General features: G+C 37.4%; 1 protein-coding gene across 1 annotated transcript in view; it reads left to right on the plus strand.

Annotated features, from left to right (window-relative positions):
- ARAP2 (ArfGAP with RhoGAP domain, ankyrin repeat and PH domain 2) overlaps positions 1-12,804 on the plus strand; it is a 339,747-nt gene that overhangs the window by 196,592 nt on the left and 130,351 nt on the right. The window contains exons 15-17 of the mRNA XM_006874336.1: positions 6,369-6,513; positions 9,063-9,165; positions 11,500-11,698. Of these exons, the coding sequence (XP_006874398.1) occupies positions 6,369-6,513; positions 9,063-9,165; positions 11,500-11,698 (447 nt within the window). The remainder of the gene's footprint in view (positions 1-6,368; positions 6,514-9,062; positions 9,166-11,499; positions 11,699-12,804) is intronic.

Genomic DNA, 12,804 nt, shown 5'->3' on the forward strand with positions numbered 1-12,804 from the left:
TTGAGAATCAGGGTTACAGAAAGAAAAACAAAAAACAAAAAACAAAAAAACACAACAGAATCATTTGGAATGATTTAGAGGTTAAAGTATGGTTGTCATGTCTGCCTCTGAAAGGCCAGCTCCTGGACTATACTCCTCCATCAGCTTTTGTCAGAAGGGCTGGAGAGAAAAATTGTTTAAAATGAAGAAAAAAGCCTGGGAATAAAAATCATGCAGTCCTTCAGAGAGTTACAGAGACTTCAAATTATGAGTTCAGATTTTTAGGATTTGAAGTTCTTCTAGCTTCTGGTTATGAAAACTGATCTGTATTTTTCTTTTTTTCCTTTCTCAATATAATGTTCATGAAAAGAACACCGATAAGTCTTGTTAAACCTGAGTACAAATTTCCGTAATAACATCCTGATTTGTCTTTTCTGTTTTTCTCCCTCAACCACACTTTCCCCCACTCCTTCTTATCCTTACCTTGATTTATTGACATAATAATTGATTTTTAAAGAGTGGGAGGGGGTTGTTTGATGTTGCCTATTAAAAACTCCATTCTTGTGTTTATATTTAATTTGATAAATTAGCGTTGAGGAGTTTTGAAGATCTTTTGTTGTATAACTACCCATCTTGTAGCCATCTTGCGCAGTTTAGGAATGTTGTGCCATGCGGAAACACATTTATTTGAAATGAAAAAGAATCCTAATGTGAATTCCTCTTATAACTGAACTCTGAATTCTGTCCATCAGTTACATAGCTTTTAGAGTTTAGAAAGTCAATGTGGAGACAGTGATTTAAAAATACTAATTTCATCTGTCCCAGATTATGTACATATATTAAAAGTTAGGACCCTTTCTTCACCATAATACATTTTAAGGGGTTTTATTGTGAATTGAACGAAACTTCACAGAGCTGACCATAAGTTTACATTCAGAAAAGCATATACTTTTGTTTCATTTCAAGGATTGCAATCCTTTCTGTGTAACATCACTTATCCCACTTCCTTCCTGCGATTCTTGTTTTCATTCCTCCTTCTTTCCCAACCCTTTTGAACTTGTCCTTAAGCTGCCCTTTTCATCTTGAATCCTTGACCATTCCATGGTGTGCTTACCTAACTATTGGTGTTGTCCTCATTATGTTGTTTTTGTTGTTGTTGGGTGCCATTGAGTTGGTACTGACCCATAACGACCTTATGCACAACAGAACGAAGCACTGCCTGATCCTGGGCCAACCTCACTACTATTAGCACGCTTGAGTCCATCGATGCTGCCACTTGACCATATCCATCTCATTAGCGGTCTTCCTCTTTTTCTCTGACCCTCCACCTTACCAAACATGATGTCCTTCTCCAGCAACTGCTCCCTCCTGACAATATGTCCAAAGTATGAGAGACAAAATTTGGCTATCTTGGCCTCCAAGGAGCACTCTGGCTGTATATACCAATCTAATGCTTGGCTGAAAATTGAACCACAAGAAACAGTTTCGTTTCAGACGTGTAGGGCAACCAAGGCTATAGTCTCAGATTCCTTCAGTCTCTTTTTGTCCAGTAAGTCTGGTATCTTTATAAATTTGAAGTTTTTCCATATTTTAATCCCATGCTATCCTAAATTTATAATATGATCTCTTTCAAAGTGGTTAGTAGAGGTAGCAGGGCACAATCTAGTTCTGCTGATGTCAAGGTCATAGAGGCTGATGATGTTCATGCTTTCTGATGTTCAGTCTGTTGGACTGTAAGTCTATGGGACTCATTGTTTCCAAGCCCCTTCAGTTTTCATCACTCTTGTTTCCTACACACCAATAGCTGCCCTTAGATAGCTGCTCATATACTTGTCATCGTCTGATGCTTTCTGCATCATTCAGTATTTTGCTCATGGAATACTTCAATATTTGCAAGTTGAGACTTGAGTTTTTTGGGGGTTTTTTCTTCAGTTTTTTCAGCTTGAGAAATGCTGAGTGTGTTTTTTCTTGTTGGTTTGGTGACTCCAGTTATTTTTACAAAATTTCATTATAAGACTGTCTTATATAAATTCATTATATGGCTATCTTTGCAAGCTGTTCTTTAAAATTTTCCATTCAGCTCTTTTACTTCATCATTTTTTTCCATTTGCTTTAGCTTCTCTATACTGGAGAACATGTTTCACAGTCTCTTCTCACATTTTGGTCTTTTCTTTCTTTCCTATCTTAATGACCTTTTGCTTTCTTCCTATATGATGTTCTTGATGTCATCCACAGCTTTTCTAATCTTCAGTCATTAGTGTATAATTCTTGATCTTACAAAATTCTACCATGTGATCTCCAGCATCATTTCTATCACCCAGGCCATATTTTCCAACTACTGACCCTTTGTTTCCAACCGTCACATTCCAATCTCCAGTAATTATCAGTACATCTTGTTTGCAAGTTTGATCACTTACAGCCTAAAGAAATTGATAGAATTCTTCAATTTCATCATCACCGGCTTTTGTGCTTGTTGTGTAATTTGAATAAAGGTGGTATTAACTGATCTTCCTTGTAAGTATATAGTATTATCCTATCACAGACAGCATTGTATTTGTAAATAGCTCTTGAAATGTTCTTTTTGTTGATGTGTAATTTGCCATTTCTTTTAAATTTGTTTTTTCCTGGCATAGTCAGATCAAAATAGTCAACACCAGTACATTTCAGCTCACTAATGCCTAGGATGTTAAACTTTATAGATTTCATTTCATTTTTGATAACTTCCAATTTTCCTGGAGTCATACTTCATACATTCCATGTTCCAGTTATTAATGGAGTTTGCTGTTCTTTCTTCCCATTTTGAGTTGTGCCCCATCAGTAAATGAAAATCCTGACAGCTTTACTCCAGTCACATCATTACTCTTAACTCTACTTTGAAAAGGCAGCTCTTCCCCAGTCATATTTTGAGTACCTTCCAACTTTAAGAACTCATCGTTTTTCACTATATCTGACAATTTTCTGCTGATATTCAAAATGTTTTTCTTTTTTGGTACTATGTGTGACAACGTTTTGCTGCATTTCCAATGACTAAACATTCAGAATTAGTTTGTCTCTCCTTCTTCTTAGTCTGACTTAGTTCAGAAGTTCTACTGAAACTTGTCCACCATGGAACACCCTGATTATATTTAATATACTGCTCCTATAGCTTCCATCATCACAACAATACACACACAACCACAGTATGACAAACTGACATTAACAATTACAGCAGTCCACCAAAGGAGAACTGCCAGAAATTTGGGTTGGATTCAGGAGAGGACATGGAATGTGGGATATCATTGCTGATTTCAGATGGATCTGGACTGGAAGCAGAGAATACCAGCAAGATGTTTAGTTGTGCTTTATTGACTATGTAAAGGCTTTCGACTATATGTATCATGACAAGCTATGGATAACATTGCAAAGATTTCAGAACACTTGAGTGTGCTCATGAGGAATCTGCACATAGACCAAGAGTCAGTCATTTGAACAGAACAAGGAGGTACCGAATGGTTTAAAATCATGAAATGTGTGTGCAAGGGTTGTAATTTTTCACCATACTCATTTAATTTGTATGCTGAGCAGATATTTTGAGAAGCTGCATTATATGAAGAAGAGTATAGCATCAGTATTGGAGGAAGACTTAATAGCAACTTGCAATATTCAGGTGAGACAACCTTGCTTGCTGAAAGTGAAGAGGACTTAAAATACTGATGAAAATCAAATATGGCAGCCTTCAGGATAAGTTGCACCTCAATGTAAAGAAAACAAATATCCTCACCACTGGACCAATAAATAATACCATGATAAGCAGAGAAAAGAAGGAAGTTGTCAGTGACTTCTTTTTTCTTGGATGAATACTCATCATATAAACAGCAGTCAAAAAATCAAACAGTCTAATGCATTAGGCAAATCTGTTGCACATGACATCTTTAAAGTGTTTAAGGGCAAAACCCAAGCTATGGTATTTTTTTAGTTGCCTCATATGCATGTGAAAGTTGGACATTGATTAAGGAATACGTTAGAAGAATTGATGCATTTGAATTACGATGTTGGAGAAGAATATTGAACGTGCCATGAATTGCCAGAAGAACAAGTAAATCTGCCTTGGAAGAAGTACAGCCAGAATGTTCCTTAGAAGAAAGATGGATAGACTTGTCTCTCATAGTTTGGACATATCGCCAATAGGAATCACTCCCTAGTGAGGGACATTATGCTTGGTAGAGTGGAGGGTCAGTGAACAAGAAAAAGAATGCCAACCAAATGGATTGACACAGTGGCAGTAGCAATGGGCTCAACCAGAGCAACAATTGTGAGGATTGCACACTGTCCCAAACAGTGTTTTGTTCTATTGTGCATAGGGTTGCTATGAGTTGGAATGAACTGGATAGCACCTAACAATAACATGGAATAGAGTCTTTTTTTTAACGTGTAAAGATGGTGTATAAAATCTTAATCCTGGCAGTGATGGAATTGTCAAAACTCCTAACATGGAAACCATGTTGGAACATCCAACACTGGAATAAACTGTAAGACTTCTCCTGATCTTCCTTGGAGGGCAAAATCCCTCAAATTTGCATTTATAAATCCTTACCTTCTACTTGAAGTTTTGCCACCCATTCAAGACAGAGACTGAAAATTTAGAATAAAATTTTGCTTGATAGTGGAATGAGGTGATTGGACTTTTCTTCTCTGGTTGTGGTTGAGTACTTTGGTATTTTCTTAAATGTCTGATCTTTAAGTTACTGTATAAATTGTTGTTTTTATAATAATATAATTTTTGTATTACTAGCAAGAATCTAAATTTAAAAAGGAAATGCTTCCCCATAAAAAAAATATTTCATAGCACATAAATATGGTTGAATGGAGTTGACATTGTGAAGGGTGTATACACAAGCACAAGTGTTCCTAGTCTCAATTAACCTTTGTGTTTAGGTATGTCCTGTTGCTGGTTTCCATCAAGCTGATTCCAACCCATATGTAAAAAGTAGAACTGCCCCATAGAGATTTTAAGGCTGTGACCTTTTGTAAGCAGACCACTAAGTCCATCTTCCCAGGCACCTCTGGGAAGTGCCTGGGAACCAGCCTTTCAGATAATGCTTGATTTCTTAGCCATTTGCACTCCCCAGAGGCTGCTGAACTATATCCTACAGGAAAGCGATAGTTGACAACCAAGATCCTCAGCTGTAGACTAGAAAATTATTCCATAATAAAACTTAAATAAATAATCTCTGGCTTTTTTCACTTATTCAGAATAATGTTTCATTCTATGATCTAAGCGTCAGGATTAAAATAAAGAATGAGCAGTACCCACCCCCTCTGCCTAGTCCATCCCCTTGACAATTTGTGAAGCTCCAGTGTTTCACACAGATGAATCCTGAATGGTAACCATTTGGATGTGTCATGACAACTGATTAATAGTAAGACTTTTGTAGCACAGTGCATGTCATAGAGGTTTTGACATCTCTTAAAGTTAAAATCAGAAGAGTATATCTGAATTGGCCTAAGTAGACCAATGTAATTCAACATAATTTTGTTAAAGCTTTTATTTCTTTTCAAATAAATAGAAATGTGAAGATTTTCTGTCAAAGTGTTTCTTCTGCTAGCCCTCTAATATAATATCTGTACCTGCCTTAGCTGACTTATAGTCCATTTTCACTTAAAAAAAGACTCAATAAGTGGTTACAGTAATAATAATCCTGCAGAACTCAGTTTCCTCAAGTCCTGATTTCTAACTTAAAGGGAGTTTGTACCCACTTTTTAAAGAGCTATGTCATTTGTCTCTCATCAGAATATGCACAATTAGATTCTACATTCCTATTTATTATATGTATCTTTCATTTGACACCAGTTGAGGTAACTATTTTTTTCTAGTAAATTTAGTTGGATTTTTTTAATTGAAACAAAATTGATTTTTAGTTGATTTGTTTTTGTTTAATCATAATAGTGCTTTTTTCCTAGCTGATTAGTAAATTTAATATGGCTCACCATGGAATGTTAAAATAAATGAATTCATTTTAGTAAGTTGCTTATTAGAAAATACATTACAACTTAAAATTAGTAATAATATATGTCAACATGCTGTGGGCTGTAGGATCAGCATTGGACTACGAACCACAAGGTTGGTAGTTAAGATCTACCATCTGCTCTGTGGAAACCCTGTGCAGATTCGCCATGAGATGGAATAGACTCGACGACACTTAACAACAACAACATAGCCTTAGCTACTACACTACGTTTTTTGAGAGCATAGAGTTTAACAACTTTATATCCCATGCAGTGATTGTATACTCTGTACAAAATAGGCAATTGATCTATTTATTTGAATCTAGTCATAAGTCAAAATCATGATTCTTTTTAAAAAGTGCATGCAATAGACTTTATTTAATCAATTTGTTTTAAATTCACAGAGACAAATAAAAAGTGGTGTGTTTTGGAAGGAGGTTTCTTGAGCTACTATGACAATGATAAGTCTACCACACCCAACGGCACCATTAATATCAGTGAAGTTATCTGTCTGGCTATACACAAAGAAGACTTCTACTTAAGTACAGGGTAGGTCTAACATTAAAGAGTTAAAAGGTAAAAAGCATTTTCAGGTATCTATCCCACCAGGGTAATCAGAACTTTCTTATCAATTCATTTCTTCACTAGTTTCTTCTAATAGGATTTTTGTTGTTGCTGATTTTGTGACTTCTGCATGAGCCTTAGGAATTCAGTGAAAACTAGGAAAAAACTAAATGTTATGATAGGTGATATGGAAGGCTAACGTGTATTCACCTAATCTTAGTCAACTTATAACATTCTGTCTTTGAACATTATTATACTTTTATGATACGTTTATTTTGTAAAATAATTTAATCCAATTGGCAACTTGATACATTATTTTAAGGAGAATTATGATTAAATCAAGAAGTTCTTTTAACATAGTGGATAACGAGCTGGACTCTTAACAGCAAGCTCTACAGTTTCAGTCTACCAGTTGCAGTTCAGAAGAATGGTGAGGCCTTCTGCTCCTGTAGAGATTTACAGCCTCCGAAACGTAGTACAGGTTGCTGTAAGTTAGAACTGACTCAGTGACACACCACCACCATGACTAAAGAAGACCACAAAAGGTACTAGTCGTTGAAGATATGTTTGCGTTAAAGTAAACAAAATATTAAGTATATTTAATAGCATATTCAAGTGGTAACTTCTGTAAGCTCTACTTTGCCATTCTAGTGGTCTGAAAATTTTTCAGTGAAAAAGGTTAAGTATTATTTGTTTAACATATTTGACTCCCAAAATAATTTAATGGATTTTTTATGAGGACTGTTGGAAACAGACCATCTGGGATCATAGGTGTGAAAGTTTCTTGTAAAATGTTCTGATATAAATAATTTTGAAAGTACAAATATTAATATCTAAAAGAATTACATGCCATAGTATTTTAATATTAATTTTGTATGGTAAAGGGGATGATTTGCAAAGCTCTGATATTTCCATAAAATTATATCAAGCATAATGACTTATCTGAACTAGTTGAGATAATTATTGTTTTCTAGTAAATTTAGTTGGATTTTTTTTTTTTTTTTTAAATGGGAACAAAGCTGATTTTTAGTTGATTTTTTTTTTTTTTTGGTTGTTGTTTAAACATAATAGTCCTTTTATCCTAGCTGAAGAATAAATTTAATATGGCTTACCATGGAATGTTAAAATCAATGCATTCATTTTAGTAAGTGACTTAATTAACAAATACTTTGCAAGTTAAAATTAGCCTTAGCATATAAATATTTAAAATATATCAGTCTTCTTGTTGTTAAATGCCGTTAAGTCAGTTCTGATGCATAGGGACCCTGCATGAGATTTTTGAGGAGCAACTAGTAGGTTTGAACTGCCAACCTTGCGATTCAAACTGATGTCACGGTCTAGGCCATATCCTATCGTGCCGTACCAAGACTCTATAACAACCTTGGAGAAATGTAACAGATACAAATAGATGCGTAGGGAGAGCTTCTACAAAGAGACAAGGCTAAAGATAATTGTTGCTATCAGATTCTGAAAGTCTACTTAAATAGTATTTTATAAAGTTTGGACTCGGTTATAGAAGTCCATTGTTGTTGTTGTTATGTGCCGTGGAGTCGGTTCCAACTCATAGCAACCCTGTACAGTGTTTCCGAGGCTGTAAATCTTTACGGGAGCAGAGAGCCTCATCTTTCTCCCGCCGAACAGCTGGTAGTTTTGAACTGCTGACCTTGTGATTCATAGCCCAATTCGTAACCACTACACTACCAAAGCTCCTTAAAGAAGTCTATAGAGCTTCCTAAAAGACTAATTTGTATACTTCCTCATTGTCTGTATAGCCAAGTCCAGTATTTATTTTACAGTACCACCAGGGCTCCTGTTTGAGGTAAAAGGAATATATGTTTAGTGAGTTTTAGAAAACAGTTGGAGTTTGGGGTGGGGAACTCAGGAGAGAATTCAACACAGGTGATGTTACTTTAATTTTGTCTAATGTAAAGAGATGACTTTTTGGGGTGGAGTAAGATGGCTTGAGGAAAATTTGTAAAGACAGACCAGAAGAGGGCTTACCGGAGAACTATTGGGACAATGTTTACATAAATAAGTTAGTCATGCTGAACCAAGAAGGTGGTAGTGATGCTGGTAGTGTGCCGTGGAGTCAGTTCTGACTCATAGCGACCCTGTCTAGGGTTTCCGAGGCTGTAAATCTTCACGGGAGCAGAAAGTCTCATCTTTCTCCTGCGAAACAACTGGTATTTCTGAACTGCTGACCTTGAGGTTAGCAACCCGACTTGTAGCCACTAAGGAGTGGTTGGAAGAGAAGATGAGATTGAGGAGAGTCCTTTGTCATGTCAGATAACAGGTGAAGTATGTGGTGCAGTCATGTGGTAGAGTGACTTAAGTATTCCTTTGGTCTGATCCATTGTGTTCTCATTTAGCTCACTAAGATAAAATGCAAACTATCAACAGAATAATAGATTTCACTGCATGATCTCATTTTTCTAAGCAATTTAATATAATGAAGGTTGAACTTTGCATTACTTGTCGTCCTGAGAGCCAAACATTCAATATTGATTATAACTTTTTATTTATATAACCTATAGGCCCATCTTTACCTTTGAGATCTACTTACCTTCAGAACGTGTGTTTTCATTTGGAGCAGAAACATCTCAAGCACAAAGAAAATGGACAGAGGCAATAACCAAGGTATTTAAATATCAGATTATCTTAAATTCATGGAGCGTGGGTGGGACAATAATTAAACTCTTAACTGCTCACTGTAAGTTGAGAGTTTGAACCCACCTGAGACTCCATGGAAGAATGACCTGGTGATCTCTTTCCATAAAGATTGTTGTTGTTAAGTGCACTCATAGCATCCTTGTGTAGAGTTTTCTAGACTGTAAATCTTTGCAGAAGCAGCAAGCTTTATCTGGCCTACCTTGAGCAGCTGATGGGCTCAAACTTACTGTCTTGTGATTTGTCCTATAGACTCAGTGGGTTCCTCATAAAAGTGGTGGTTGTTATTGTTAAATGCTATCAAGTTGGTTCCAATTCACAGGGACTATATAGAGTTTCAAGGAACAACTGGTGAGTTTGAACTATGGATCTTGTGGTCCAAACCGACATTGTGGTCCAGTGCTTACAGCCTAGGGGAAAATCCATGGGACCATTCTGCTCTGTTCTGTAGCAAGGGGTTGCTATAAGTCAGCATCAACTAGATGGCATGCAACAACATCCTCAATCCAGAGAAAATTTGTAACATAGAGTCTGTGTGGATGAGCTTCATGATTACCCGAAAGTTTATTACAACTCTGGTCTATACTTTATTAGATTTTAAAAGACTGTTGTTGAAAAAGGTTAAGAATTACTTTTCTAGAGCTGTTAGCAGAGAAGTTGCTATGTGTTTGAACTGACTTGGCAGCACTTAACAACAACAGCATCAACCCCTGTGTGTGGAGTGCTTGAGGGCACTTAGCAACAACCCCTGTTTATGGAGTCTTAGTGTGGCACTGTGAGATAATGCACTGGACTGCAAGGTCAATTTGATCCACAAGGTTAGCAGTTCAAATTCAACAGCCACTTCTCGAAACCCTATTCAGGGTCGCTATGAGTCAGAACCAACTTGATTGCACTTAACAGTTGTTGTTGTTGTTAAGTGCCGTCGAGTCGGTTCCGACCCATAGCGACCCTGTACAGGGTTTCCGAGGGTGTAAATCTTTACGGGAGTAGAAAGCCTCATCTTTCTCCCGCGGAGCGACTGGTAGTTTCGAACCGCCGACCTTAAGGTTCACAGCCCGATTCGTAACCACTACGCTACCAGAGCACTTAACAGTAACCACCCCTATATATAAGGAGCTCTGGTAATGCAGTGGGTTACAAGTTGGGCTGCAGTTCAAATCTACAAGCTGTTCCGTATGAGAAAGATGAAGCTTTCTGCTCCTGTAAAGATTTATAGCCTCTGAAACCCTATACCAGGGTCACTGTAAGTTGGAACTGACTCCGTGGCACATAGCCACCATGACAACCACCCCTAGATATGGAGTCCTGTTGTCACACTGTAGGATAAGCACTGGACTGTTAACCATAAGGTCAGTGGTGCATACGCTCTAGCTGCTCCTCAGAAACTCTATACATGTTCCTATGTGTCAGAATCAACTCAATAGCCCTTAACAACAACAGCATCTTCCCTGTATGAGGCGCCCTGGAAATGTAGTGGATTACATGTAGGGCTGCTGACAGCAACCAGCTGCACTGTGGAAGAAAGACGAGCTTTCTGCTCCTGCAAAGATTTACAGCCTCAGAAACCGTATACAGTTTGGCTATTAGTCAGAACCAACTTGATAGCACACATCCCCTTGATATGGAGTTCTTGCATTGTGCTGTAAGATAAACACTGGTTGGCTAACCATAAGGATAGTGGTTCAAACTCACCAGCTGCTCCTTGGAAACTCTATAGCCGGTCACTGTTTGTTGGAATTGATTCAATAGCCCTTTAACGGCAACAAGAACCCCTCTATAAAGGAGCACTCATAGTGCTGTAGGACAAATACTGGACAGCTAACCACAAATTTGGCAGTTCAAACCCACTAACTACGGCACAAGAGAAAGAGAACTTTTTCTGCCTCATAAAGTCTATACAGGGTCGCTATGAGGTGTACCGGCTCTACACTGCCTGATAATAGCAGCTGCTCTATAGCTCTTGGTGTGGAGCTGTGAGATGAAGTACTGGAGCAAAAGGTTGGTTTAAACCACAGAATCGTTATGAATCAGAACTGACTCGACAGCATTTAGCAACAACAACATAGCTATGTACTGAGGAAACATGCTTAAAGGGCTGCCATTTAAAGATCCATTATAGTTGTTTAATTTTAAGACTGATAACAAGTTTAGATCATTGTTTTGAAATTTTGGTTTATTTAAAAGTCTTTAAAATAGTTGTAAAAAAGATTAGTTTTCCACTCCCCCCACCCCATATGTGTAAAAAGGAAGAGATTTCTTGTTTTCACTGTCTTTATTACCTTTCTGTATTTGTTTTAACAGCATTTTGTTCCCTTTGTTGCTGAAAACTTAACAGAAGCTGACTATGATTTGATTGGTCAACTCTTCTACAAAGACTGCCATGATCTGGATCTGTGGAGAAAAGGCTGGTTTGCTATGGACAAATCAACTTTGCGCTTTTATCTTCAAATGCAAGAAGCTCAGGAAGATAGAATGTACTTACGAAGACTGCAAGAGCTAAGTAAGATGTCTTCTTCCCCCAGGCCCCACCTTTGGCTCACAATTATTTATGGCCTATGAAAATCACAGTTTTTAACCTAGGATTATGATGTGTCACTGCTGAACATATCACTGAGCCTTATTAATATAGCTTTGTTTATGTTTAGTGAAATATTCTTAAATATATCCATCCGGTTCTATTCTGAAACTAATAGGAATGCATTTCTGACCCTAACTCCTGAGAGTAGATATAAACATTACATATTAAGGCTATAGAGCTTGCCCAAGGCTTAACTGTCTAGCTGGAAGCTCAGAGATTCCTAAGAGCACCTGTAATTCTGAATAACGGGCTACAAATTTTGGATTGCTACTGCCTTCTTAGGTTCCATAATTTGCTAGAACAACTCTGAATTTAAGATAATGAAGTATTTAAGAGTAAAATTTTATTATAAAGGATAAAAACTAGGAAGACCATAAAGGCAAGATGCATAGGGCAAGGTCCCCATACAAAATTCACTGTCAAGTCAATTCCTACTTAGTGTGACACTGTATAGAGTTTCCAAGGCTACGTGTAAATCTTTACAGGAGCAGAAAGCCTCATCTGTTTCCCATGGAGTGGCTGGTGGGTTTAGAACATCAGTCTTGCAGTTAACAGTCATGTGCTTATCCTACAGCACCACCTAGGCTCTTTCAGTGTCTCGTGTTTTTGTTCTTAAATGTCGTCCAGTCATTTCTGACTCACAGTGACCCTGTATAGTGTTTCCAAGGAACAGCTGGTGGGCATGAACCATTGACCTTTCAGTTAGCAGCCCAGTGCTTATCCTACAGCACCACACTGGGACTACAGTGACACACATTATCTTCTTGGTTTCGTGGATCATCAACCAGAAAACTCATTTGCACTTCAGTATACACTGTTGGGATTGGAGTTTCTTTACATAGCCATGAATGATTGAACTCCAACTCCAGCTGTCTTCAGTTCTTGGAAATTGGGCTATATAATGTAGTATGTGTTTTTGACTTTGTTAGCCCTTAATACGAGAGACTGGGTTCTATGAAGAAAAACGTGGCATCAGGATTGGAGCAAGACTCATTAACAACCTGTGATATGCAGATGATACAACCTTG

The sequence above is a fragment of the Chrysochloris asiatica genome, unplaced genomic scaffold, assembly GCF_000296735.1.
Source record: "Chrysochloris asiatica unplaced genomic scaffold, ChrAsi1.0 scaffold00269, whole genome shotgun sequence".
NCBI classification, from domain to species: Eukaryota; Metazoa; Chordata; class Mammalia; order Afrosoricida; family Chrysochloridae; genus Chrysochloris; species Chrysochloris asiatica.